At 45.0% G+C, this 25,752-nt stretch overlaps 1 protein-coding gene across 1 annotated transcript in view; it reads right to left on the reverse strand.

The window, feature by feature from the left end:
- Positions 1-2,826: 2,826 nt before the first annotated feature.
- The window catches only part of LOC122544732 (integrin alpha-10-like), a 143,030-nt gene continuing 120,104 nt past the window's right edge, over positions 2,827-25,752 (reverse strand). The window contains exons 18-24 of the mRNA XM_087985099.1: positions 21,296-21,383; positions 19,791-19,904; positions 18,650-18,757; positions 8,317-8,430; positions 7,709-7,804; positions 6,426-6,539; positions 2,827-4,012 (exon numbers count right to left, since the gene is read on the reverse strand). Of these exons, the coding sequence (XP_087841225.1) occupies positions 3,941-4,012; positions 6,426-6,539; positions 7,709-7,804; positions 8,317-8,430; positions 18,650-18,757; positions 19,791-19,904; positions 21,296-21,383 (706 nt within the window). The 3' untranslated portion in view covers positions 2,827-3,940. The remainder of the gene's footprint in view (positions 4,013-6,425; positions 6,540-7,708; positions 7,805-8,316; positions 8,431-18,649; positions 18,758-19,790; positions 19,905-21,295; positions 21,384-25,752) is intronic.

Raw genomic sequence — 25,752 nt, forward strand, 5'->3', positions numbered from 1 at the left:
GACCTGAACTATTGCTTCCCAGCATTGAAGTTAAACTGACTGACCTGAAGTTTCTGGACTTACCATTACACTCTTTTTAGAAGAATTGCAATTCTCTAGTCATGTGGAGCCACTGCTGATTCAAAGGAAGACTGAAAAATTATTGCCAGTGTCTCTACAATTTCCACGCTCACTTCCTACAGCCTGATCCACTTTAATTAATGACAGTCTCTCGATTACCTCATACTCACCAATTTTAAACCCATCAAGGTTTTTATGCTGCATTGTGTAACAACTACCTCCTTCATAAAGACAAACAGAGTATCTTTGTTCATCTTCCTTTGTGCTAGGTCTGACTCTAGAAAGGATAGAGGCAGTGAGGGAGAAGGGGGTATGGATAGCAGGAGTTAGGGAAAGGACAGAGAGGGAGAGAGAGGGGTATGCATAGCGAGAGGTAGTTCACTTTGGAAGAAATAACAGGAATGCAGAGTACTGGGCTCATGGTAAAATTCTTGGCAGTGCAGATGAACAGAGAGATCTCAGTGTCCAGGTGCATAAATCACTGAAAGTTGCCATCCAGGTTGATAGAATTGTTAAGGTGGCATATGGTGTGTTGCCATTTATTGGTAGGGGGCTTGAGTTTCAGAGCCACGAGGTCATGCTTCAGCTGTACAAGACACTGATTAAGGCCATACCTGGAGTATTACGTACAGTTCTGGTCACTGGCTTATAGGGAGGATGTGGAAGGTTGGGAAGGATTCAGAGGAGATTTACTCGGATGTTGCCTGGTACGGGAGGAATGTCTTACAAGGAAAGGCTGAGGGAAGTGAGGCTGTTTTCGTTGGAGAGAAGAAGGTTGGGAGGTAGCTTAATCGAGACGCATAAGATAATCAGAGGGTAGGATAGGGTGGACAGTGAGAGCCATTTTCCTCACATGGTGAAGGGTAACACGAAGGGACATAGCTTTAAATTAAGGGGTGATAGATTTAGGGCAGATATCAGAGGTAGTTTCTTTACTCAGGGTGGTAGGGGCATGGAACGGCCTGCCTGCAACACTCGCTGACATTAAGGGCATTTAAATGGGCATTGGACATGCATATGGATAATAATGTACGGTGTAGGTTTGATGGGTATCAGTTTATTTTCACAGGTTGGCGCAACATCGAAGGCCGAAGGGCCTGTACTGTGCTATAACATTTTTATGAAAGGGATATGGATAGCAGGAGTGAGGGGGAGAGAGGTGGGGCAGGGGTTGGATAGCAGGAGTGAGAGAAAGGCCAGAGGTAGAGAGGAGGAGGAATGCTTGCCTTCACTGCTCAGACCTTTTGTGTTGAGGTTGTACGGGATGTTGGTGAGGCATCTTTTTGATACCTGTGTCCAGTTCTGGTCGCCCTGTAATAGGAAGGGTATTATTAAACTGGATTTATCAGGACATTGCCAGGTTTGAGTTATAAAGCTAGAATGGAACTTATTTCACTGGAGCGTAGGAGGTTTAAGGGTGACCTTACAAGTTTTTAAAATCATGGTGGGCATAGACAAAGGTGTTTAGCAAAGGTATTTTCCCTGGAATGGGGGAGTTCAAAACTATGGGGCATATTTAACATTACAGGTGAAAGATTTAAAAAAGGCGAGGGCAACTTCTTTACACACGAACTGTGTGTAAAGTGAACTGCCAGAAGAAGTGGTGGATGCAGGTACAGTTGCAACATTTAAAAGACATTTAGATAAGTTCATGAGTAGGAAAGGTTTTGATGGGTATGGGCCAGGTGCAGGCAGGTGGGACTGGTTTGGTTTGGAAACACGGTTGGTGTAAGCTGGACCAAAGGGTCTGTTTCCATGCTGTTTATCTATATGATTCTATAAATAAAAAAGGGACAAGTTAGGCAACTTGATCTGCAGGATGACATTTCCACCATGGTCACAAAACCCATCATCTCCTTAACAGCATCGAGTGTGGCAACACCAAATGGAGGGCTGCAGTTCAAGAAGGTAAGTCACCACCAACGCCGTCACCTTTTCAAGGGCAGCTAGAGTTAGGTGATAAATATTGGCCTAGCCAGGTGCACCCACATTTCAGCAACAGCCGCATCTCACGAACGAACAGAAGCTGGGAATAAGTTGGGACCTGGAACATCATGTCATCCCCAGAAACCATTGGATACCCCACACACGACCAACCCTTCCAAAAATCTCCGGAATACAGCTTTCTCAGGTCATGGATAAAATGGGGTTGAATATAAATTAGAGCTTCCTCTACCTGTCCCGATGAAACACTCACAGAACAGGGTCAACACAGGAGTTTGATACAAAGTGTACCTTGTAAAACTCCCTCAACACTCTCCTTGATTTGTGTTTGAAGTATTTGTTGCTTGTGATAGATCATTTGGCACTATTGGGCTGGAATAACACAAGTAACATCCATTCTTCCAAACGGATCCATTACTGACCTGAACAAGCAGGTTACTTTGCACTTGTTGTTTTGTGTTCTCATTTTCCTTGCTGCCTGGCCAGCACTTAACTGTGTTAGTGTGGCTCCAGTAAAGCTCCCTGCTTCCAAACTTGTCACATTTCCCACCCTGTCTGAGTGGTTCATCGCAAAAAGGGATGATCCAGTTGAAGGAATGTACTGTCACACCTCTGAAAGGTGCCATCCTCTCAACATACAATAAGGAGAGTCAAAACATAAGTACACATTGGTGCAGGTAAAATGCCCTTTATACGGAAATGCAATGAATGTCTCTCTTCACTGCTTGTCACCCACAATTCCCAGCATTTGTCAGTTAGCAGTGACTGGTCAGCACAGACGTCTGGTCAATGTGGCTCAACTAACAGCCAGGAGTGGGGCTATCACGCTGCCCATTCCTTAATCTGAAATGCTGCTGAATGGAAAAGGACCAACTTCAGAATTTGTATCGACAACGAGACAACAAAAACTAGAAATATGGTTTATTTTAGTATATGTTTATTTTCAAAAAAAAACCCAAAGCTTTAAATAAAGTGCATGTAAATATTTGTTCTTTAGGCCACGAGTGAGTTTGGTGTCAGTGAGAAGTTGGAATCAGAGAGGGGCACTCAGCATGGTCAGGCTACCTCAATGTACAGGCAGCCCCTTCCCTCAGCGTTCATGTGGTTTCAGATCAAGATGAGAAAAGATTTTTGGCACATGCCAATGTGGTAAAGCAATCCGAGTGATACCATCTGTTGTGATCTAGGTCTGCGTTCAAACCCAAACTCAACTGCTAGATATCTGACCACACACTGTTGTCTCAGCTCATGTAAGTCTGTGTTTCAGATTTGTAAATGCATGGGGCTATTGAGAAACAAATAGCTCCACCATGTGGGTGGGAGCTGGATGTGATCACTGGTCCCAGCACTCCCTGGTCCTTTGATGGTTTACTACATGGACTGTGGGGGGGGGGGGGGGGGGGGAGGAGGAAGAATAGAGTCAAATCAGTGTAAATGTATGTTTTGGGTTACTCGGTCCACACTAATGTCAGGGAACCTGCTCGCTGGTAGTTACATTTGCTCATTCCTTGATATGTTTGAACTTTGACTCCCTTTGTGCACGTAAGGCATCATTTCCAGCATGCGCTTCTTGTGACAAGAGGATGCATGTAGCATTGGGGTGGGGTTAGTGGGCTTGGACTGAGCGAAGGAGGCTGGGTTGACATTAGAAAGGAACAGTCTTTGTATAATGCAGTAATATCCACCATAAAGATTGTGTCTAGTTCATCACAATCTCTGTAACAAATCCTGGAACCCCCTGCCCACCACCCCCATACCCCAGCCTAGTCCCAAGAGTTTTAGACAAGGTGACATAGCCTCTTTGAGGGTCATTTGCAAACTGAAAGAAGCTTCAAGGAAGTGCACAGCGGTGAGACCGTGTGTGAGGGACTGTGTAGATGTGTCCGCGATTCCTGACGCCGAGTGTACAGGATGTTGGACTTCAGCACCCTCAGCCTCACTCTTTCTTCTCATCCTCCTCCTTGTCCTCACCATCTTCCTCCTTTTGTTTTCTCTTAAAGAATCCACACTGTAAGGAAGAAAGTTTTCTTTTCAATACTGATGGAAGAAATACTTTTTCTGCTTTGGCCTTTTCACTCCTCCCATTCCTTGATCTTGCAGATGGATGTCCCATCACCCCTTCAGAGACAGGGAAATTGATTCAGGCTAACACCAGCCCAGCCCACTGCCTTTTAATCACATTACCCAAAAATAATGTATTAGCTGCATGAGCCTTTGATATGACTACATTTAATGGTATATGTCCAGCTCTGCCCCATCTCTCTGGTGTTCTCAAAATTCTGCAGAGAGACTGAGAAGGTGATAGAACTGATGGACTGTTGATGTGTCACAGGATCTCGGACTGGTTACCAGGGGATGGTTGGGCTGTTATTGAAATGGGACGTCTAAATAGGTTAAGTAAGAAATACTGAGTGCAAATGTTCCTGTCATTGAGAATGGAACCTAGCGAGTAGCTGAGAGACAGACACTTAGTCATTTTCAGAGTAAGTTGTGACTTAGCTGGTATGAGAAGGAATGATGAATGATTATAGATCCTAAGGATGGTGTGACTGCCTCAGAAAGCAGGAGAGAATTTATCCCACACTTTATGAATTGTATTTTGTAATGGTGGGGAGTGGCTCACTGTACGCAAAGGGCCTGTTCTTGTTTCATCATGTTGGAAGGTCACATCAGCCGTCTCACAAAACCCACATTCTCTGCCCTCCTTTTAGAAGCATGTTTAATTGTCTCCTGAACCCAAGTGTATTCCAGCATTCCCAATAACTGGACCATAAGACTATAAGAGCTATGAACAGGAGGAGGCTGTTCAGACCCTCGAAACTTCTCTGCCATTCAATAGCACCATGGCTAATCTAAAATTCCTCATGTCCACTTTTCTGTCCTTTCCCCATAACCCTCGATTCCCGACTGATAAGAATCTATCTATCTCAGCCTTATATATCCACAAGGACTCTGCCCTGACAGATCTCTGTGGCAAGGAGCTCCAAAGACTCTCAACCCTCTGACAAAAGAAATTCCTCATCATCTCAGTCTTAAATTGGTGCTCCTATACTCTCTGGTCCTAGACTCTTCCATGAGGGAAAACATTCTTACAGCCTTTACCCTGTCGAACCCCTTAAAAATGTTTCAGTGAGGTCACCTCACATTCTTCAAAACTCCAATGAGTCCCAACCTGTTTAACCTTTGTTGATAACTCGATCCCTCCAGAACAGGGGTCATCCTAATGAACCTTCTCTCTGAATTGCCTCTAAAGCAATAATATCTTTCCTTAAACAAGGGGACCAAAGCAGTGCACAGTACTTCGGATGTGATCTCACCAGCACCTTATACAGTTACAGTAAGACTACCAGCTCTTATTCTCCAACCCCCTTGAAATAAGGGTCGGCATTCCATCAGCCCTTCCTGATTACCTGCTGTCCCTGTGTGTTAGCTTCCTGTGTTTTGTTGTAAGTACTCCCAGGTCCCAGTGTGTTACAGCTTTCTGTAGGTTTTCTCTATTTAAATAATATTCTGTTCTTTCCTATCCTCTTCCAAAAGTGAAAACACATTTTCCAACATTATATTCCATTTGACAACTTTTTGCCCACTGACTTAACCTATCAATATCTCTCTGTAAACTGTATGTCTTGCACAATTTGTCTTTCCACCTGTATTAGCGTTTTCTGTGAATTCGGGTACAGTACGTTAACTCCCTCCCTCTAAGCCATTACTGTGAACAGTTGCGTTCCCAGCAATGATCCCTGTGGAACCCCACTGCTCACAGATCACCAACCTGAGAAGGAACCCTTTATCCCACTCACTGTTTCCTGCCCATGAGCCAGTTCTCTCTCCGTGTCAATATCCCAGCTCCAATACCGTGGGCTCTTTTGTGAAATACCTTGTTGAACATTTTCTGGAATTCCAAATGCAACACAAGTGGGTCCCCTCGGGTTGGACCTTCCTTGAATTAGTCAGAAATGAGTTTTGTTTCATGAAGCTGTTTCATGATTTTGTTTGATTAGATTATGGTTTCCCAAATATCTGCTATTGCTTCCAATAGTTTTCCAACAACAGATATTAGGCTAACTGACCTACAGTTCATGGTTTTTGACTTCCTTCCCTTTTGAAGAGAAGTGTGACATTAGCAGTTTTCCAATCCTCTGGAAATTTTCCAGAATCCAGCAAATCACAACCAGTGCATCCACTATCTCTGCAGCTGTCTCTTTTAGTAGTTACAGAGATAGTGGATCCCAGGATGCAGGCCATCAGGGGTCTTTAGCCTCATTAGTTTGCCTAATGGTACTTCTTCAGTGATAATGCTTAATTCGTCTCTTGTATTCTTTCATATTAATGAACAAGTTGACCTTCATTCTCTTTCACTCCCTCATATTTTCGCATTGATGATGGGCTCTGAGTCTATGAACTACAGCAGAGACATCTACCTTCCACAGAATGAAGATGATGAGAGCCAGCAGCAGAAGCCCTCCGAGTGTGCTGCCAATGATAATCCACAGAGACACAGCGATCACCACTGGCTTGATCAGCTCTACGATCACCTAGACAACAAATCAGACACATCAGCAGGCAAGCAATCAGCTCCATTCTACACTACCTGACTCCAACTGGGAGGGTTCAATGGGGAGACAGTGTAGAGGAAGCTTTACTCTGTATCCAACCCTGTGCTGTCCCTGTCCTGGGAATGTTTGATGGGGACAGTGTAGAGGGAGCTTTACTCTGTATCCAACCCTGTGCTGTCTCTGTCCTGGGAGGGTTTGATGGGGGGATAGTATAGAGAAAGCTTTACTCTGTATCCAACCCCATGCTGTCCCTGTCCTGGGAGAGTTTGATGGGAGAGTGTACAGGAATCTTTACTCTGTATCTAACCCCGTGCTGTCCCTGTCCTGGGAGTGTTTGATGGAGGACAGTGTAGAGGGAGCTTTACTCTGTATCTAACCCCGCGCTGTCCCTGTTCTGGGTGTGTTTGAGGGGGGAACAGTGTAGAGGGAGCTTTACTCTGTATCTAACCCCATGCTGTCCCTGTCCCTGGGAGTGTTTGATGGAGGACAGTGTAGTGGGAGCTTTACTCTGTATCTAACCCTGTGCTGTCCCTGTCCTGGGAGTGTTTGTTGGGTACAGTGTAGAGGAAGCTTTACTCTGTCTCTAACCTCGTGCTTTCCCTGTCCTGGGATGGTTTGATAAGGGACAGTGTAGAGGGAGCTTTACTCTGTATCTCACCCCATGCTGTCCCTGTCCTGGGAGTGTTTGTTGGGTACAGTGTAGAGGGAGCTTTACTCTGTCTCTAACCTCGTGCTTTCCCTGTCCTGGGATGGTTTGATAAGGGACAGTGTAGAGGGAGCTTTACTCTGTATCTAACCCCGTGCTGTCCCTGTCCTGGGAGTGTGTGATGGGGGACAGTGTAGAGAGAGTTTTACTCTGTATCTAACCCTGTGCTGTCCCTATCCTTGGAGTGTTTGATGGGGGACAGTGTAGAGGGAGCTTCACTCTGTATCTAACCCTGCACTGTCCCTGGGAATCAGGTATGGAATCTGTCCAAATCCCACACCAAAGCTAAGTGAAACTTGGTATCAGAATGCACACAGCTCCACTTCCTCTCTCTCCAGTTTACCAAGGTCTTGTTACCTATCTTAACAAACCGGTTTAGCTGTCAGAATGTAATTCACTCCCCTTTTCATTCCCAGTTTAGTTTACAGGAAATCCTCCTTACCTCTCGATAGCGAGCTGACTCTGCAATTGTCAGAACCTGAGAAGTTTGTACATCCAGAGTTAGCGTAGTGACAATTTTCAATGATCTGAATTTTACCTGGAAGCAGAGAATTTGAAAGTGTCAGCATGTGCTCTCAGCCAACGTGGTAATTAGCAGCTAACAGTAGTGAGGAGGGTCATGGACAGAATTTACAGGAAAACTGCTGCAAAGTGGAAGAAGAAAATATAAGTGTTTCAGTCTTGTTGAAATGGAAAGGCTCTCATGAGGCTTCACTGGTGATAATGTCATAATGCAGCCCTGCAGTTCCATTGGTCAATAATCTGGGTGATGACGTACCTGTACATGGACCCAGGGTTGGAGCGGTATTGAGCTGAGCTGTGTCAAGCTGTTCCCACATAGATCTATTGCTGACAGCATTTCCACACAGAGTAATGAAATCGTGTTGATGTAAGTGAACAAGTGTGTGTGTGAGTTAGTGAGAGTGAGTGAGTCAGTGACTCAGTGTGAGTGAACGAGTGATGTGTGTGTAACTGTGTGTTGGGGTGTGTATGTGAGTCTGTGTGTGTGAGTTGGGGAGGGAAGGAAGTTAAAAAGAACCACAAACTTACTGTCCTGAAGAATTTGCCATACAGCATGTAGCCAACGTGAATTACCACCTCCTCACTCCTGTCTACAGTATTCATACGGCAGGTGAAAATGCTGCACCAGGAATTACTGCAGTCCTGTTGGTGTGAACACAGGGATAAAATCATCTTCACTGATGATGATTCTATTTTTTAAAGTTCACTGAATTTCCGCTGTATCCTCGAGCCCTCCCAAGGTAACATGGCATCACGCCACAGTTGTAACTGTACCTGGATCCACAACTTCTCTGGTAATTTGTTCCACATATGAACCACCCTCTGTGAAAAACATTGCCTCTCATGTCCCTTTTAAATCTTTTTCCTCTTCCATTACAAATATGCCGTCTTGTTCCAGCCTATTGAGGCTATCTTTCCAACTCAAACCTTCCATTCCCAGCAACACCCTGGTCAATCTCTTCTGAACCCTCTCCAATTTAATACTATCCTGTCTATAGCAGGGCAACCAGAACTGTATACAATACTTGTTACAACACGGCAGTAAACCCTTCTGCTAATTAAACCAAACACACAACAGAGCTCACCTCGCCTCATAATCTGTTAAAGTATGAGTGACAGAGAACTCCCCAAATTCCACTATTTAAAGAAATAAAAATCAATTTTATTCTTTAACTCTAAAAGTGAACATTAAACAACAACGTTTACAACTCTAAGCTTTCTTTCTCTTTGAAGTTTGTTATCTACCTCCAATGCTCTAACAATATACTGTTCCAATAAAATCCCCTATTAAAATTACATCACCTTAATTTTCAAAACCACCTAGCAGCTGTCATTGTCAGTGTCTGCCTTTCAGCTACAGATCTCCCTGGGTCGTCTTCGGTCTTTTGCCCCAAAGATGTTTCATATGTAAAAGGTACCATTCACAGAGTGTGTTTGGCCTTTACTCTGACCACGGCAGTTGGTTGCTTTCTCTGGCTAACTCTCAAAATGTCTGCTTCTTTCATACCCCAAACGTCGGATTGTCTCATTGGTTCGATGTTGTCAAAAAAGAGTAAAATTCAAATTTGATTGGCTTTAGTATCCTGGGGCATAATTTAATCTGATTAGTTAAATTGGAATTGTTGTGAAAACATAGCAACCAAAAGTCAGGTATTTGTTTCATCGCCAAATGTTACGTATTTTCAATTTTCTGGTATACTCTGAGACTGCTAGTCAGTCACATGACAGGTGCCTGCAAGCTCTCAGTGCCAAACAGCTTTCACTCTCTCTTAAAGGTACAGTATACACCTTCAACTTCATAACATCTCCCCCCTCAAGAAAAAGCAAACCATCATAATGAAAAGATGGCTTCATTTTTTTCTACTTCTTAACCCCATTACAATGAAATACATTGGTATCTGTTCAATTTTATCTATACTTGATCCGTTAAATCTGTGATAACGCATCTGCTATCATACTCTTATGACCTGGAACATGTAAGATTTGTAAATTAAAAGTCTGTAACATAAGACTCCACTGCAAGCCTTATATCTTTGTCTTTAAATTGTTCCGAGGATTGTGATCCGTGTACACAACTGCCTCCGACACATCGTTCATGATATAAACATTAAAATGTCGTAAGGCCAATACCAAACTCAATAATTCCTTTTCAATGGTAGAGTATTTTCTCTGGTGGGTGTTAAGTTTCTTTGAAAAGTAACTAACTGCCAGTTCAATTCCATCATCACCTTCCTGTAGCAGTACAGCTCCAGCTCCTATGTAGTTAGCATCAATTGCAACTTTGAAGGGTTTCAAAACGTTTGGTGTAGCTAAAACTGGTGCAGTGATTAATGCTGCGTTTAAATTATCAAATGCCTCCTGGCATTGTTTTGTCCACCAAAACTTTGTGTTCTTCATCAGCAAATCGGTTAGCGGTGGGAACAAACCTCCGGTAGAATCTGCTTAGTCCCAAAACGTGTAGCACCTCTTTTTTAGAGGTTGGTCGAGGAAATTCCTCGATGGCCTTCGTGTTTGCATTCCTTGTTGTCTGTTATGAAAATGTGGGTGTACTGTACCTTTAAGAAAGTTATTAGCTAGTAGAACTACCTGACAGCATCAAGTGTTCTGAAAACAAAAATATAATGTAACATTTGGTCGAACAACTCGATTAGCTGGTTACCTGGAGACAAAATCAAATTCGAATTCAACCAATCAATTTAAATTATACCCAAAAATACCAGCCTCCAATCAAGTTTGAATTGAGTATATTGATAATCTTAAAAGCCAATGACACAATTTGATGCTTTGGGGATATAAAACCAGGGAAAATTGAAGAGTTAGAAGGAGAACTGCCAAGTCATCCGCATGAAGACTGCCTGAAAAATAGCTCTTTTAAAAGTACCTTTATCGATCAGTAAGCTGTGAAGCAGAATCCCCAAGAAGAGGGAAAAAAACGACAGGAATACAGAGAAGAACTGAAAACTGCCTGGGTTCTGAGATAAGAAGTTTTATTTTATAAATCTTAATCAGAATTTTTATTGGACTAGTATTATAGAGGGGAAAATAAAAGATAGGTTAGAGGAAGGAGTTGTAAATAGTTGTTAATTAATTATTCTCAGTTATTTGTTAAGAAATAAAGTTGTTAATTTTTACTTTAAGTAGTTCTTGGCCTCTTGAATTTTTACAGAATTACTGCACGGGATAAATCTTTTCTGTGTTGCTGGTTTAAATTGAACAGGAGGGTTTACCCTGTGTCATAACAGGATCAACCTTCCATGACCAGTGTTATGTCCCAAGAATGTCACCTCTGCTTTCGCAAATTTTGTTTTCTTTAAGTTTATTAGCAGTTTTGCTTAATCGTTCAAAGAGCTCTGCCAACTTGTACCATGTGATCTTTCCAGGACTCACTAAAGATCACTACATCATCCAGATAGACTGCACAGTTTATTAACCCAGCCACAACTCTGTTCATGAGTCTTTGGAATGTGGCGGGTACGTTCTTCATTCCAAAGGTCATCACTTTGAATTGATGTAGTCCATTTGGGGTTACAAACACAGAAATTTCATTTTTTTTCTCTGATAAAAGTACCTGCCAATAACCATGCAGTAAGTCCAACTTTGTAATGTAACTGGCTTGTCCAACTTTCTCTATACAGTCCTCTAATCTTGGTATTGGTTATGAGTCTGATTTTGTCATGGTGTTGACCTTCCGATAATCCACACAAAATCGTTGAGTCCTGTCAAGGTTTGGGAACTGACACAATCGGCGAACTCCACTCGCTCTGACTCGATTCGATGATATCTTCGTTGAGCATCACATCCACTTCCTTCTGGACTTGTGTGGCTTCGAAATGATTAAGTCTGTAGGGGTGTTGTTTTATTGGAACAGCATTTCCTTCTTCTACCTCATGCACAATAGCATTAGCCCTCCCCATCGTATTCCTGCATATGTGCTCAAACTGCTGCAATAAACCTTTCATCTGCGTTCTTTGTCCTGAGACAGATATTGAGGCCAAAGAGTGTGGTGCTGGAAAAGCACAGCCAGTCAGACAGCATCCGAGGAGCAGGAGAATCAACTTTTCAGGCATAAGCCCTTTATCAGGAATGAGGCTTGTGGGTCGAGGGGGGGAGCTGAGAGATAAATGGGAGGGGAATGGGGCTGCGGGGAAGGCAGCTGGGAAAGCAATAGGTAGATGAAGGTGGGAAGTGAAGGTGATAGGTCAGAGAGGAGGTTGGAGCAGATAGGTGTGAAGAAAGATGGACAGGCAGGACCATTCAAGAGGGTGGTGCTGAGATGGAACGTTGGGGGAATGGGGAAATGGAGAAACTTGTGAAATTCACATTGATTACATATGGTTGGAGGGTCCCAAGGTGGAAGATGGGGCGTTCTTCCTCCAGGAATCAGGTGGTTAGGGTTTGGCGATGGAGGAGGCCCATGACTTGCATGTTCTTGGAGGAGTGGGAGGGGGGTTAAAGTGTTCAGCCACGGAATGGTGTGGTTGGTTGGTGTGGGTGTCCCAGAGATGCTCTCTGAAACGATCTGCAAGTTGGCGTCCTGTCTCCCCAATGTAGAGGAGATCACAATGAGAGCAATGGACACAATAGATGACGTGTTTGGAAGTACAGGTAAATCTCTATCAGATGTAGAAGGATCCTTTAGGGCCTTGGATGAAGGTGAGGGGGGAGATGTGGGCACAGGATTTGAATGTCCTGTGGTGGCAGGGGAAGACGCCTGGAGGGGAGGGTGTGTTGCTGTTGGGGGTGGAACGTGGATCTGACGAAGGAGTCGTGGAGGAGATGGTCTCTCTGAAATGAAGATGGGGTGGGGAGGGAAGTATATCCCTAGTGGTGGGGTCTGTTTGTAGGTGGTAGAAATGTCGGAGGATAATGCGATGTATCTGGAGGTTGGTGGTTGGAATGTGAGGACCAGAGGGGTTTGGTCCTTGTTGCAGTTGGAGGGGTGGGGTTTGAGGGCAGGGGTGTGGAAAGTGGAGGAGATGCACTGGACAGCATCGTCGACCATGTGGTAGGCAAAATTGCAGTCTTTAAAGAGGAGGCCATCTGGTATGTTCTGTGGTGGAATTGGTCCTCCTGGGAGCAGATGTGGTAGAGGCAGAGGAATTGGGAATAAGGGATAGCATTTTTACTGGAAGTAGGGTGGGAGATCGTTTAATCCAGACAGCTGTGGGAGTCGGTGGGTTTGTAGTAAATGTCCGTGTTGAGTCGGTTGCAAGAAATAGAGATGACGAGGTCCAGGAAGGGGAGGAAGGTGTCTAAGATGGTCCAGTGAACTTGATGTCAGGGTGGAAGGTGTTTGTGAAGTTGATGAACTGTTCAAATTCCTCATGGGAGCACAAGGTGGCGCCAATACATCATCAATATAGCAGAGGAAGAGGTGGGGAGTGGTGCCGGTGTAAATACGGAAGATGGACTGTTCTATGTACCCAATGAAGAGACAGGCATAGCTGGGGTCCATACGGGTGCCCATGGCTACCCCTTTGGTCTGGAGGAAGTGGGAGGATTGAGAGGAGGAATTATTGAGGGTGTGGACCAGTTCAGCACCTTTGTTGTGGTGGATCGATGTGTATAGGGGCTGGATGTTCATGGGAAAGATAAGGCATTGGAGGCCAGGGAAACAAATGGCATGGAGGAGGTTGAGGGTGTGCGTGGTATCCCGAACATAGATGGGGAGTTCCTGGACTAAGGGGGACAGAATGGTGTCAAGGTATGTGGAGATAAGTTTGGTGCAGGCAGGGGCCAAGACGATGGGTTGACTGGGCCAGTTAGGGTTGTGGATTTTGGGTAGGAGGTAGAATCGGGCAATATGGGATTCATTGACAATGGGGTTGGAGGCTCTGGATAAGATTGTGGATGGTCTGGGATATGGTGGTTTGGTGGTGGGAGGTGAGGTCGTGATTGAGTGGGCAGCAGGAGGAGGTGTCCTCACTTTCTCCTGAGACAGATAGTTTACTAACCCTATCCCACACCTCAAGGTCTTCCTCACTGTTTAATGTACTTTGAGGCCCATCAAACTCCATAACATCTAGATTTGACTTGGGGGCAGTAACTAACACTTGTTTCTCCAGTTCCTTCTCTCTGTTATAATAAAGTCACAACAAATTCACATGACATATCCGATACGGTTTTTTCCTATCCGGCATCTTTATCAGACAGTTTACCTGACTTAAGTTTTTCTCAACTGGATAGGGACCACTAAACCTGGCTTTGAAGGGATCTCCTACCATTGGTAACAATACTAATGCATCATCCCCATGGGAAAATGTCAAAGTCTCAGAGATTTTATCTGCCACCTGCTTCACTCTATGCTGTGTCCTCTTCAGGTGCTGTTTAGTTAATCTCTCCCTCACCTCCAATACATAATCCAAGTGTGAGATCTCCAACTTTCTCTTTAATTAATTTCAAAGGGCCTCTCACTTCATGTCCGAATATTAACTCAAAGCGAGTAAACCGAGAAGATTAGTTTGGGGAATCTCTAATGGCAAACAATACGAATGGGATACCTTTATCCCAATCACTCAGGTAACCCTGACAGTATGTTCTTCAGGGTCTGATGCCACCTTTCCAAAGCTCCCTGGGATTCAGGATGATACACACTGGATTTAAAGTCAAGTATCCCTAAGCTATCCATCACTTCCTTAAACAGCCTAGCAGTAAAATTCGCCCCTTGGGCTGACTGAATCTCTCTGGGTAGCCCATACCGCATGAAGAAAGCTAGTAACGTCTCTGCCAATCTTTTTGCCTTGATACTCCGTAATGGAATTGCCTGCACAAATCTGATAGACACATCCATTATGGTTAGCAAGTACTGGTTCCCACTTTTAGTTCTCGGGAGGGGATCTACACAGTCAATTATAACCCATGTGAAAGGTACTTCGAATGCGGAAATTAGCAACAAAGGTGCTGGTTTTTATTACCACCTGTGGCTTACTTACCATTTGGCATGTATGACATATACAGCAAAAGGTAACCACATCCTCGTGCATTCCAGACCTTTGTACCTTAGCCTGAGTCTCTTGTACTCCTAGGTGACCTCCTATAGGTAGTTCATGTGCTACCCATAACACTTCCTGCCTGTATACTACTGGCAACGCAATCTGGTGTACATCCGTCCATTTCTCCTCTGCACTAACCTGCCGTGGTCTCCATTTCCATCTTAGGATTCTGTCTTTCAGATAATAACCCTCATGAATATCCTCTGCCTCCTTTTCGGAGGTACGCATCCACATATATATCTTTTATTGTGTTGTCTTGCTGTTGCAAGTCCCTTAGCCTTTCAGGACTAAACACTTCTGCCTGACCCTCTGCCTGTTCAGGTTTTTCCTGCACCATTACATCAAACCGAATGTCCGCTAACTTGAACCTCAACTCCTTCATCTTTCTCTTTAGTTTTTGCTTCGTGCTGTGATTTACGATAGTGGGATCTCGTTACTACACAGTCTGGGAAAATACCAGGGTATTTTTCTTTTAACTGCTTAGTTCCTTGATCTTCCTTGGGCTTCTGCACAACAAGGGACGTCACTCCCACCTTGGATCCTGCTAAATCGGTCCCAAGAACAAACTGGATTCCTAGAACTGACACTCTGTCAATCACTCCCACTATTACTTCCCCAATCTTGAGTTGGCACTCCAACCTGATCTTACACAGGGAATGCTAAATATCTGTTTGCCTATCCCAAATTACCACTGTCTCGGGTAACAGGTTAGAGTGCAAATATGTTCTATTTGAGACTGGTTAGATCCTGTAACCCTTCTCCCCCTGTTCCTTCTGAGTAAACTTTACCCATAGAGGTGAATCCTTTGTACAGATCAGGTACTAACTTCATACCCAGCCCCTGCCTCGGCTGTGCACTCTCCTGCAGCTCATCGGCTCCTCCTGGGATTTCCTTTACTACCTTCACTAATGCCACTGGCTGATCTTCTTCTACCACATCTTTTCCCAGAGTGCCTTTCTTTAACGGCCAGCACTGTGACTTCACATATCCCACTTTACCACAGTGGAAACACCTCCTTCCCACCCTCTTGGGCTTCTTTTTTAACCTGTGGGAAACAATTCCTAGTGTTCTCTACTCTTTGTTTTGTAGTGTAGGGTCTCCCCTTCTCCCAATTTCTATTCTTGCCAGAAGCTGACCTTTCCTTTATGCACCACTGTATTTTCACCTGCCTTCTCTGCTGCTCTTCTCACTTCCTGAACTTTCTATTCATCCACATGAATTCGTACCATCTCTGGAAGTGAGTTTTTCAACACCTCCAGCAGAATAAACTCTCTGGAGGTCTTATCTATTTTTACCCATCTATCAAAATGACTACGTTTAGTACTTTCGAACCCAACATAAGTCTGACTTGGTTCCTTATTTATGTTTCAGAACCGCTGAATAGATGCTTCTGGTACCAATTCATAAGCACTTAAAATAGCCTGTTTAACCTCTTTATAATCTCTTGCCCCCTCATCTGACAGCGCGGCAAATGCCTCACTAGCTTTGCCTACCAGTTTAGTCTGACCTAGCATTACCCGAAAGTCCTCTGACCACTCCATCTGCCTAGCCAGTTTTTCAAATGAAATAAAGAAGGCTTCGACATCTTTCTCATCAAATGTGGCATTATTTTAACATATTTGTGTAAATCACTACCTTCTCTCTTCATCTCCATCCTATTAACGACTTTGCTGACTAAGTCGCAACTTCTGAAGTTCAAATTCTCTCTCTTTCTCTCTCCCTTTCCTTTCCTCTCTCTCTCTCTCTCTTTATCTTCTAACTCCATTTTCTTCAATTGTAATTTAAGTTTTTCTAACACTACTGCACTTGTCTGTTTCTCTGACAGAGCTAAGTGTTTGAGTAACTCCCTTACAATTTCAGCTTTCTTTTTATCCTCGGTTAAGCCCAATTCTAACCTCTTTGCTAATTCTAAAAGTATGGCCTTTTTCTGTCCTTCTAAAATTTCTTGGCAAATTTCAAAACCATCTTCAAACCCCAGAACCCCTTTAGCAATCTTAATTTCTCTCAATTTTAATTTAACCAACCACAAGTAACCAACATTAAACAAATTGCCTCACCTATGTTTTATTTAAAGATCTAGGACACTAATCAACAAGTGTATAAATCAGCTGGGATCTGTCGTACCCTAAATCTATTCAAATCTGTGTAAATCTCAGACTGATTCTGTCTAAACCTGTCCAAATCACAGACCCGAGCCCCCAGACTGTTACAACATGGCAGTGAACCCTTCTGCTAATTAAACGGAACACCCAGAAAAGCTCACCTCGCCTCCTGATCTGTTAAAGTATGAGTAACATATACTTTCCAAAATTGCTAACACCTCCTCCTTGTGAACCTCACTCCCATTCTCCTCGACAACATTGTCTTTTTCCTGTGTGAATACTGATGAAAAATATTCATTTAGCGCCTCTCCTATCTCCTCAGACTCCATGCACATCTTCCCACTACTGTCCTTGACTGGCTCTAATCTTACTCCATTTTCTGGATTAGTAGTGCTGGAAAAGCACAGCAGTTCAGGCAGCATCCGAGGAGCTGTAAAATCTTACTCCAGTCATTCTTTTATTCCTGACATACCTATAGAAAATTTTGGGGTTTTCCTTGATCCTACCTGGCAAAGACCTCTCATGTCCCTCCTGGCTCCTCTTAGCCCTCTCTTTTGGTCCTTCCTGGCTAACCTGTAACACTCAAGTGCCCTAACTGAGCCTTCACATCTCATCTTTACGTAAACCTCCTTCTTCCTCTTGACAAGAGATTCAACATCTTTAGTAAACCACGGTTCCCTCGCTCGAACACTACTTCCCTGCCTGACAGGTACATACTTATCAAGGACACGCAGTCGCTGTTCCTTGAATAAGCTCCATATTTTAATTGTGCCCATCCCTTGCAGTTTCCTTCCCCATCCTATGCATCCTAAATCTTGCCTCATCACCTCATAATTGCCTTACCCCCAGCTTCAACTCTTGCCATGCAGTATGTATCTATCTCTTTCCATTGCTAAAGTAAACGTAGCCAAATTGTGGTCACTATCATCAAAGTGCTCACCTACCCCCAAATCTAACACCTGGCCGGGTTCATTACCCAGTACCAAACCCAATGTGGCTTCAAGTCTTGTTGGCCTGTCCATACTGTGCCATGTGCCTGTAGGCTCTCAGTGCAAAACAGTCTTCACTCCCCCTTCAAGGGGCAGTACACGCCTTCAACTTCATAACATACTCCAAAAGTGGCCTCACCAATGTCTCTCTCTCTCCCTCTCTATCTACTCCCCCCCAGCTATTCCCCTCTGCCCATGCCCCTCCCAATCCTTACTCCCTCCCTCTGCCCATGCCCCTCCCAATCCTCTCCCTCCCTCTGCCCATGCCCGTCCCAATCCTCTCCCTCCCTCTGCCCATGCCCCTCCCAATCCTCTCCCTCCCTCTGCCCATGCCCGTCCCAATCCTCTCCCTCCCTCTGCCCATGCCCCTCCCAATCCTCTCCCTCCCTCTGCCCATGCCCGTCCCAATCCTCTCCCTCCCTCTGCCCATGCCCCTCCCAATCCTCTCCCTCCCTCTGCCCATGCCCCTACCAATCCTCTCTCCCTCCCTCTGCCCATGCCCCTCCCAATCCTCTCTCCCTCCCTCTGCCCATGCCCCTACCAATCCTCTCTCCCTCCCTCTGCCCATGCCCCTCCCAATCCTCTCCCTCCCTCTGCCCATGCCCCTCCCAATCCTCTCCCTCCCTCTGCCCATGCCCCTCCCAATCCTCTCTCCCTCCCTCTGCCCATGTCCCTCCCAACCCTCTCTCTCCCCCTCTCCCCACCCTTCCTCTCTGCCTGTCCTTACTGCCTTCCCTCCCTGTTCTCTCAGGTGCAGTTAGTGGTATGGATTAAGTACCAGGCGGTTCACGTATGTGAAATCCCTGCTGAGGACCTCTGTGGCTTTGTCTTGGTTTGCCCTCAGTCGATCTGTAGCATTGCTCATGGAGCAATTTATTCCCAGGACCTGTGAAAAGAAAGAGTTCCCGAGGGCAGTCAGACTGAGTTTCCCTGACCCACATCGACTCCTGTACAGCCTGACCTGGGAGAGGAGACCAGGAGCCAAAGGCATAAACCCTGAGAGTTGCACTAGCAGGAACCGGACACAGCTAAACATGCTGTGTTTAGGCAGGGCATGCACTTTGCTGTTTCTACAGTGATCGCTTCTGAATTGTAGTGGTTTACGTGAAGGTGTGTCACTGCTAATCCTGAACTTCCTGTCACACAAGATCCACTTTTTGGCTTGAGCAGGGACAGAGTCTTTTACAGCACCAGTCAATTGAGGAGAAATGTAACATCATGGAAATGAGGTGGGTCTCAGTAACAAAACTGGACACGATACTCTTCCAAAGAGCAGCAACATCTTTGCCACCTTCACTTCCTGTCTATTGTTATTCTCAGAGTTTCCCCATTGGAACTGCAAACCCAATTACCCTCCTCTGAATGATGAGTCAACGTGTCTCCTATTTCACAGCTTGCATAGAAACGTTAAAAAAGGAGCAGCAGGAGGCCATTCAGCCATGGATCCTGCTGCCATCCAATCTGATTAATCAATTCATACAGTACAGAAAAGGCCCTTCGGCCCATCGAGTCTGCACCGACATAACTACCACTAAAGGTGCATGACTTGGAGACACTGGTGTTGGACTGGGGTGATCTGAGTTAGAAATCACACAGCACCAGGTTACAATCCAACAGGTTTATTTGAAAGCAGGAGCTTCACAACCACCTGATGAAGGAGCAGCGCTCCGAAAGCTAGTGCTTCCAAATAAACCTGTTGGACTATAACCTGGTGTTGTGTGATTTTTAACTAAAGGCACATTAATCCCAATTTCCTGCAATCTCTGAATGTTATATCTCAAATGCCCATCCACACTCATTTCTGATCATCCAACTCAGTAGCATGTTCCCGCTTTCTCCTCGTAACCTGAGCTCCCTTTAGCCCTGAGAACCATACCTAACTCCTTCTTGCAATACGGAATGATTCGCTGTGTACTTACTGGCTCGGTAAAGGCGGTGGTCACTGCTGAAATGTGATAGTATGCGTTGATCATGGTCGGAATGTAGATTTTAGCTTCCAAACCTTCAGCAGGAAAGCAGCCCTGGTTTTTGATCTAAAAACACAAATTAGGTGCGATAAAGATCACAGATTTGTGAGATAATGATTTGGAGGAGCTGGTGTTGGACTGGGGTGGACAAAGTTGAAAATCACACAACAAAAGGATATAGTCCAACAGGTTTATTTGGAAGCACTAGCTTTCGGAGCACTGCTCCTTCATCAGGTGGTTGTGGAGTATAAGGAGAAATATGGTGAACATACTGTCACTGGACTGACTGACTGATTCCTCCGCACTAACATTCTCAACCCTCTTCCCTCTTCTCCAGCCACTGACCTTGACTAGAGTACACATTCCCCCATTTCCTCAGCCCCATGTTTCAGTGACAGCAGCCATTGCAAAAGGAAACCTGGAATATGAGAACAACGCTGTCAGTACATCAGCTGTTGGTAACAGTAACTGAACGATGGAACCGTCTCATGGGGCTGAATGGACTCCTCATTTCCATCCTCACAGAGACTGTGGGCAGTACAACTCACACTAGGCTGAGTGACCCAGCCTGACTCATACCCTCTGCCCCTGTCCATGGGAGCTGGGCCATTCTCAGTGCATAACGCTGAGTGTCGCACAGGGGCTTGTATTTACTGACTGAGCCGATGGTTCAGGTTCTGTGTGGCTTTAACTGTCATAGTATCCCTACAGTGTGGAAGGAGGCCATTCAATCCATCAAGTCCACACTGGCCCGTCAAAGAGCATCCCACCCAGACACTCCCCTACCCAATCCCTGTCACCCTGCATCTCCCATGGCTTAACCTACATAGCCTGCACATCCCTGGGCACTATGGGACAATTTCCCATGGCCAATCCACCCTAACCTGCACATCCCTGGGCACTATGGGACAATTCCCCATGGCCAATCCACCTTAACCTGCACATCCCTGGGTACTATGGGACAATTCCCCATGGCCAATCCACCCTAACCTGCACATCCCTGGGCACTTTGGGACAATTTCCCATGGCCAACCCACCCTAACCTGCACATCTTTGGGCTATGGGAGGAAACTGGAACACCCAGACACGGGGAGTATGTGCAAACTCCACACGGACATTGACCCAAGGCTGGAATTGAACCCAGGTCCCTGGTGATATGAGGCTGCAGTGCTAACCACTGAGCCACCGTGCTGCCCTGTAAACACGACATTCTCACCCTTCGAGTGATCCCTGTCAGAGAGAGATGTCGGATGGGTCCAGGCGTGTGATTCCCAGATAACGGAGTGGACAGCCCTGGGGGTCTAGGAGGGTATGGACCCTTCTCATTCTCCCTACTATAGCCAGCATTAGCACCATAATCACTAACCACAGCAGCAACCAGAAACACAGCAAAGGTTAGTTTAAATGTCGCCGGTGACACGGTCTGAGGGTTTAGCATCTTGTCTGGCCATCTCTACCTTGAAGGTGTGGTTAAAGTCTGGACGGATTTCTTCAGGTACTGACTCTGCTGCCTGCTGCATCTCATACCGCTGGAGAGTGGATTCACTGCTGGGAGAAAGCAGCTGGTTATAACAACAACACAGCTCACAGACACCTTCTGTTATTATATTCTAAGGCACCATCTTAGACGGCCTGCCCTTGACAGCCCGATTGGAATGACAGTGAAACAGGCTGCACAGCCCAAACGGCTCGCTGCTAGTATTTACTCTCCACACAGACAGGCACCATCTACATTCTCTGTTGTTCCCCTCTCCCTGAATTCCTTTAGCTCTTGCCTTTGTCACTAATGTGCTGATACAAACCACAGGTTGAACCTCCTGTGCTCTGTTCGAAAGTTGCACATTTAACCCTGTATTTTACATTCGGTATTATTGATTGAAACGCCTTCATTATTTACAAACAACCTTTACCTACTCAGTTCCTTCTCTTTATGGTGTTAAACATACATAAGAACATAAGAAACACACGCAGGGGTAGGCCATTCGGCCCTTCGAGCCTGCTCTGCTGTTCAATAAGATCATGGCTGATCTTTTCATGGCCTCAGCTCCACTTACCCCCCCCCACTCACCATAACCCTTAATTCCTTTATTGTTCAAAATAAAATCTATCTTAGCTTTATAAAACATTTACCAAAGTGGCGTAAATTACTTCCCTGGGCAAGGAATTCCATAGATTTACAACCCTCTGGGTGAAGCAGTTCCTTCTCAGTTCAGACCTAAATCCATTCCCTCTAACCTCAAGGCGATGCCCTCATGCCCTAGTTTCACCTTTTTTTTATTCGTTTGTGGGACTGGCTGGGCCAGCACTGATAGCCCATCCCTGTTTGCCCTTGAGAAGGTGGGGGTTCTTGAATCGCTGCAGTCCACTTGCTGTGGGGTCACCCACAGTGCCAGTAGAGAGGGAATTCCAGGATTTTGACCCAATGACTGTGAAGGAACAACAGTGTATTTCCAAGTCAGGGTGGTGAGTGGCTTGGAGGGGAATTTGCAGGGGGAGGTGTTCCTAAGTACCTGCTGCCCTTGTCCTTCTAGATGGAGGTGGTCGTGGGTTTGGAAGGTGCTGTCTAAGGATCTTTGATGAATTTCTGCAGTGCATCTTGTAGATAGTACACACTGCTGTTACTGAGTGTCAGTGGGGGAGGGAGTGGATGCTTGCGGATGTGGTGCCAGTCAAGCGGCTGTTTAGTCCTGGATGGTGTCGAGTTTCTTGAGTGTTGTTGGAGCTGCCCCCATCTAGGGCAACTGGGGAGTATTCCATCACCCTCCTGACCTGTGCCTTGGAGATGGCGGATAGACTTTAGAGTGTCAGGAGGTGGTCTTGCCAGTGGAAGTATCCTCTCTGCTTCTATCTTATCTGTTCCCTTCATTAGTTTATATGTTTCTATAAGATCCTCTCTCATTCTTCTAAATTCCGATGAACATAATCCCAGTCTACACAGTCTCTCCTCATAAGCCAAACCTCTCAACTCCAGAATCTACCCAGTGAACCTCCTCTGCAGCCCCTTCAGTGCCAGAACATCCTTTCTTAAGTATGGAGACCAAAACTCCAGGTGTGGCCTCACCAGCACCCCATACAGCTGCAACATAACCTTCCTGCTTTTAAACTCAATCCCTTTAGCAATGAAGGTCAAAATTCCATTTGCTTCCTAATTACTTGTTGTACTTGCAGACCAACCCTCTGTGATTCATGCACAAGGACACCCAGGTCCCTCTGCATAGCAGCATGCTGCAACTTTTTATCATTCAAGTCAGTATTCACACTGCAAAATGACATTGTTGTTGAGGAAAATACTGAGATACAGGCAACTAGACGAGATGGGATTGAGGTTCACAAGGAGGTGGTGTTAGCAATTGTGGAAAGTGTGAAAATTGATAAATTCCCTGGGCCAGATGGGATTTATCCTAGGATTCTCTGGGAAGCCAGGCAGGAGATTGCAGAGCCTTTGACCTTTATGGTGTCAATGTTGACAGGAATAGTGCCAGAAGACTGGAGGATAGCAAATGTTGTTCCCTTGTTCAAGAAGGGAAGTACAGACAACTCTGGTAATTTATAGATCAGTGAGCCTTACTTCAGTTGTGGGTAAAGTGTTGGAAAATGTTATAAGAGATAGGATTTATAATCATCTGGAAAGGAATAAGTTGATTAGGGATGGTCAACATGATTTTGTGAAGGGTAGGTTGTGCCTCAGAAACCTTACTGAGTTCTTTAAGAAAGTGACCATGGGGTGGATGAGGGTAAAGTGGTTGATGTAGTGTATATGGACTTCATTAAAGCATTTGATAATGTTTCCCACGGTAGGCTATTGCACAAAATACAGAGACATGGGATTGAGGGTGATTTAGTGGTTTGGATCAGAAATTGGCTAGCTGAAAGAAGACAGAGCGTGGTGGTTGATGGGAAATAGTCATCTTGGAGTTCAGTTACTTGTAGTGTACCGCAAGGATCTGTTTTAGGGTTACTGCTGTTTGTCATTTTTATAAATGGCCTAGATGAGGGCGTAGAAGGATAGGTTATTAAATTTGTGGATTATACTAAGGTCGGTGGAGTTGTGGAAAGGTCCTGAAGGATGTTACAGGTTACAGAGGGACATAGATAAACTGCAGAGCTGGGCTGACAGGTGGCAAATGAGTTTAACTGGAAAGGTGTGAGGTGATTCACTTTGGAAGGAGTAACAGGAATACAGAGTACTGGGCTAATGGAAGATTCTTGGTAGTGTAGATAAGCAGAGAGATCTCGGTGCCCATGTACATAGATCCCTGAAAGTTGCCACTCAGGTTGACAGGGTTGCTAAGAAGGCATACAGTGTGTTTGCTTTTATTAGTAAAGGGATTGAGTTTTGGAGCCATGAGGTCATGTTACAGCTGTACAAACTCTGGTGCAGCCGCACTTGGAGTATTGTGTACAGTTTTGGTCACCGCATTATAGGAAGGATGTGGAAGCTTTGGAAAGGGGTCAGAGGAGATTTACTAGGATGTTGCCTTATACGGACACAGGTCTTACCAGGAAAGGCTGAGGGACTTGAGGCTGTTTTCGTTCGAGAGAAGAAGGTTGAGAGGTGACTTAATAGAGACATAGAAGATAATCAGAGGGTTAGATAGGGTGGACAGGGAGAGCCTTTTTCCTCAGATGGTGAAGGCTAGCATGAGGGGACATAGCTTTAAATTGAGGGTAATAGATATAGGACTGATGTCAGAGGTAGTTTCTTTATTCAGAGAGTAGTAGGGGCGTGGAACACCCTGCCTGCAACAGGAGTAGAGTCGCTAAGTTTAAGGGCACTTAAATGGTCAAATGATAAACATATGGATGAGAATGGAATATTGTAGGACAGATAGGCTTCAGATTGGTTCCACAGTTCAGTGCAACACCGGGGGCTGAAGGGCCTGTACTGCACTGTAATGTTCTATGTTTTATAAGTTCTAATAATCCTTTTTACTGTTACTCCTACCAAAATGGATGACCTCACATTTATTAACATTGTTTTCCATCTGCCAGACCTTTGCCCACTCACTTAAAATACTTACATTCCTCTGCAGAGTTTCACAGTCCTCTGCAAACCTCGCTCTGCCACTCATCTGAGTGTCATCCACAAACTTTGACACACTACACGTGGTCCCCAACTCCAAATCATCTACGTAAATTGTGAACAATTGTGGTCGCAACACTGATCCCTGAGGCCCACCACTAGTTACTAATCGTCAACCAGAATAGCACTCATTTATCCCCACTCTTAGCTTCCTGATGGTTAAACAATCCTTTACCCATGATAATACTTTACCCATAATGCCATGCATCTTTATCTTATGTAGCAGCCTCTTGTGTGGCACCTTGTTGGAGGCCTTTTAGAAAATCTAGGTACACCACATCTACTGGGTCCCCATTGTCCAAATTACTCGTTCAGCATGACCTGCCCTTCATGAACCCATGCTGCGCCTGCCATCTATCGAGGTGCCTTGCTATTTCTTCTTTGATAACAGACTCAAGCATCTTGCCCACGACAGACGTTAAACTCACCGGTCTATAATTCCCCATCTTTTGTCTACCTCCCTTTTTAAACAGTAGCGTCACAGTTGCTGTTTTGCAGTTCAATCAAATCACCCTGATTGCCAAATAAAAGAAATCTTTGTTTATATTTGTATTTCCTCTGGTGAACCTGTGCAGATTAGAATACAGAAGACATCTTCCATTATACTGACCCCTTCCATTCCTGGCATCAGCAGAGCTCCCAGTACTACCCCCTGCTGGTTGTGTTTTCCTGCACAGTTACTATTCTGGTCTCTCTTCGAGTGAGTGTCTGGGGGGCTATGTGAGCTGAAATCCCCTTAGGCTCTTTATGCTGGGAATCTGAACAAACTGCAGAGAGTTCAAACACATCCATTACTTCCAACCACAGAGCCTTAGAGTCATAGAGATGTAC

The sequence above is a fragment of the Chiloscyllium plagiosum genome, unplaced genomic scaffold (genome assembly GCF_037043375.1).
Source record: "Chiloscyllium plagiosum isolate Xiang-an unplaced genomic scaffold, Cpla_swu_hap1 HiC_scaffold_50, whole genome shotgun sequence".
In the NCBI taxonomy this organism is placed as follows: domain Eukaryota; kingdom Metazoa; phylum Chordata; class Chondrichthyes; order Orectolobiformes; family Hemiscylliidae; genus Chiloscyllium; species Chiloscyllium plagiosum.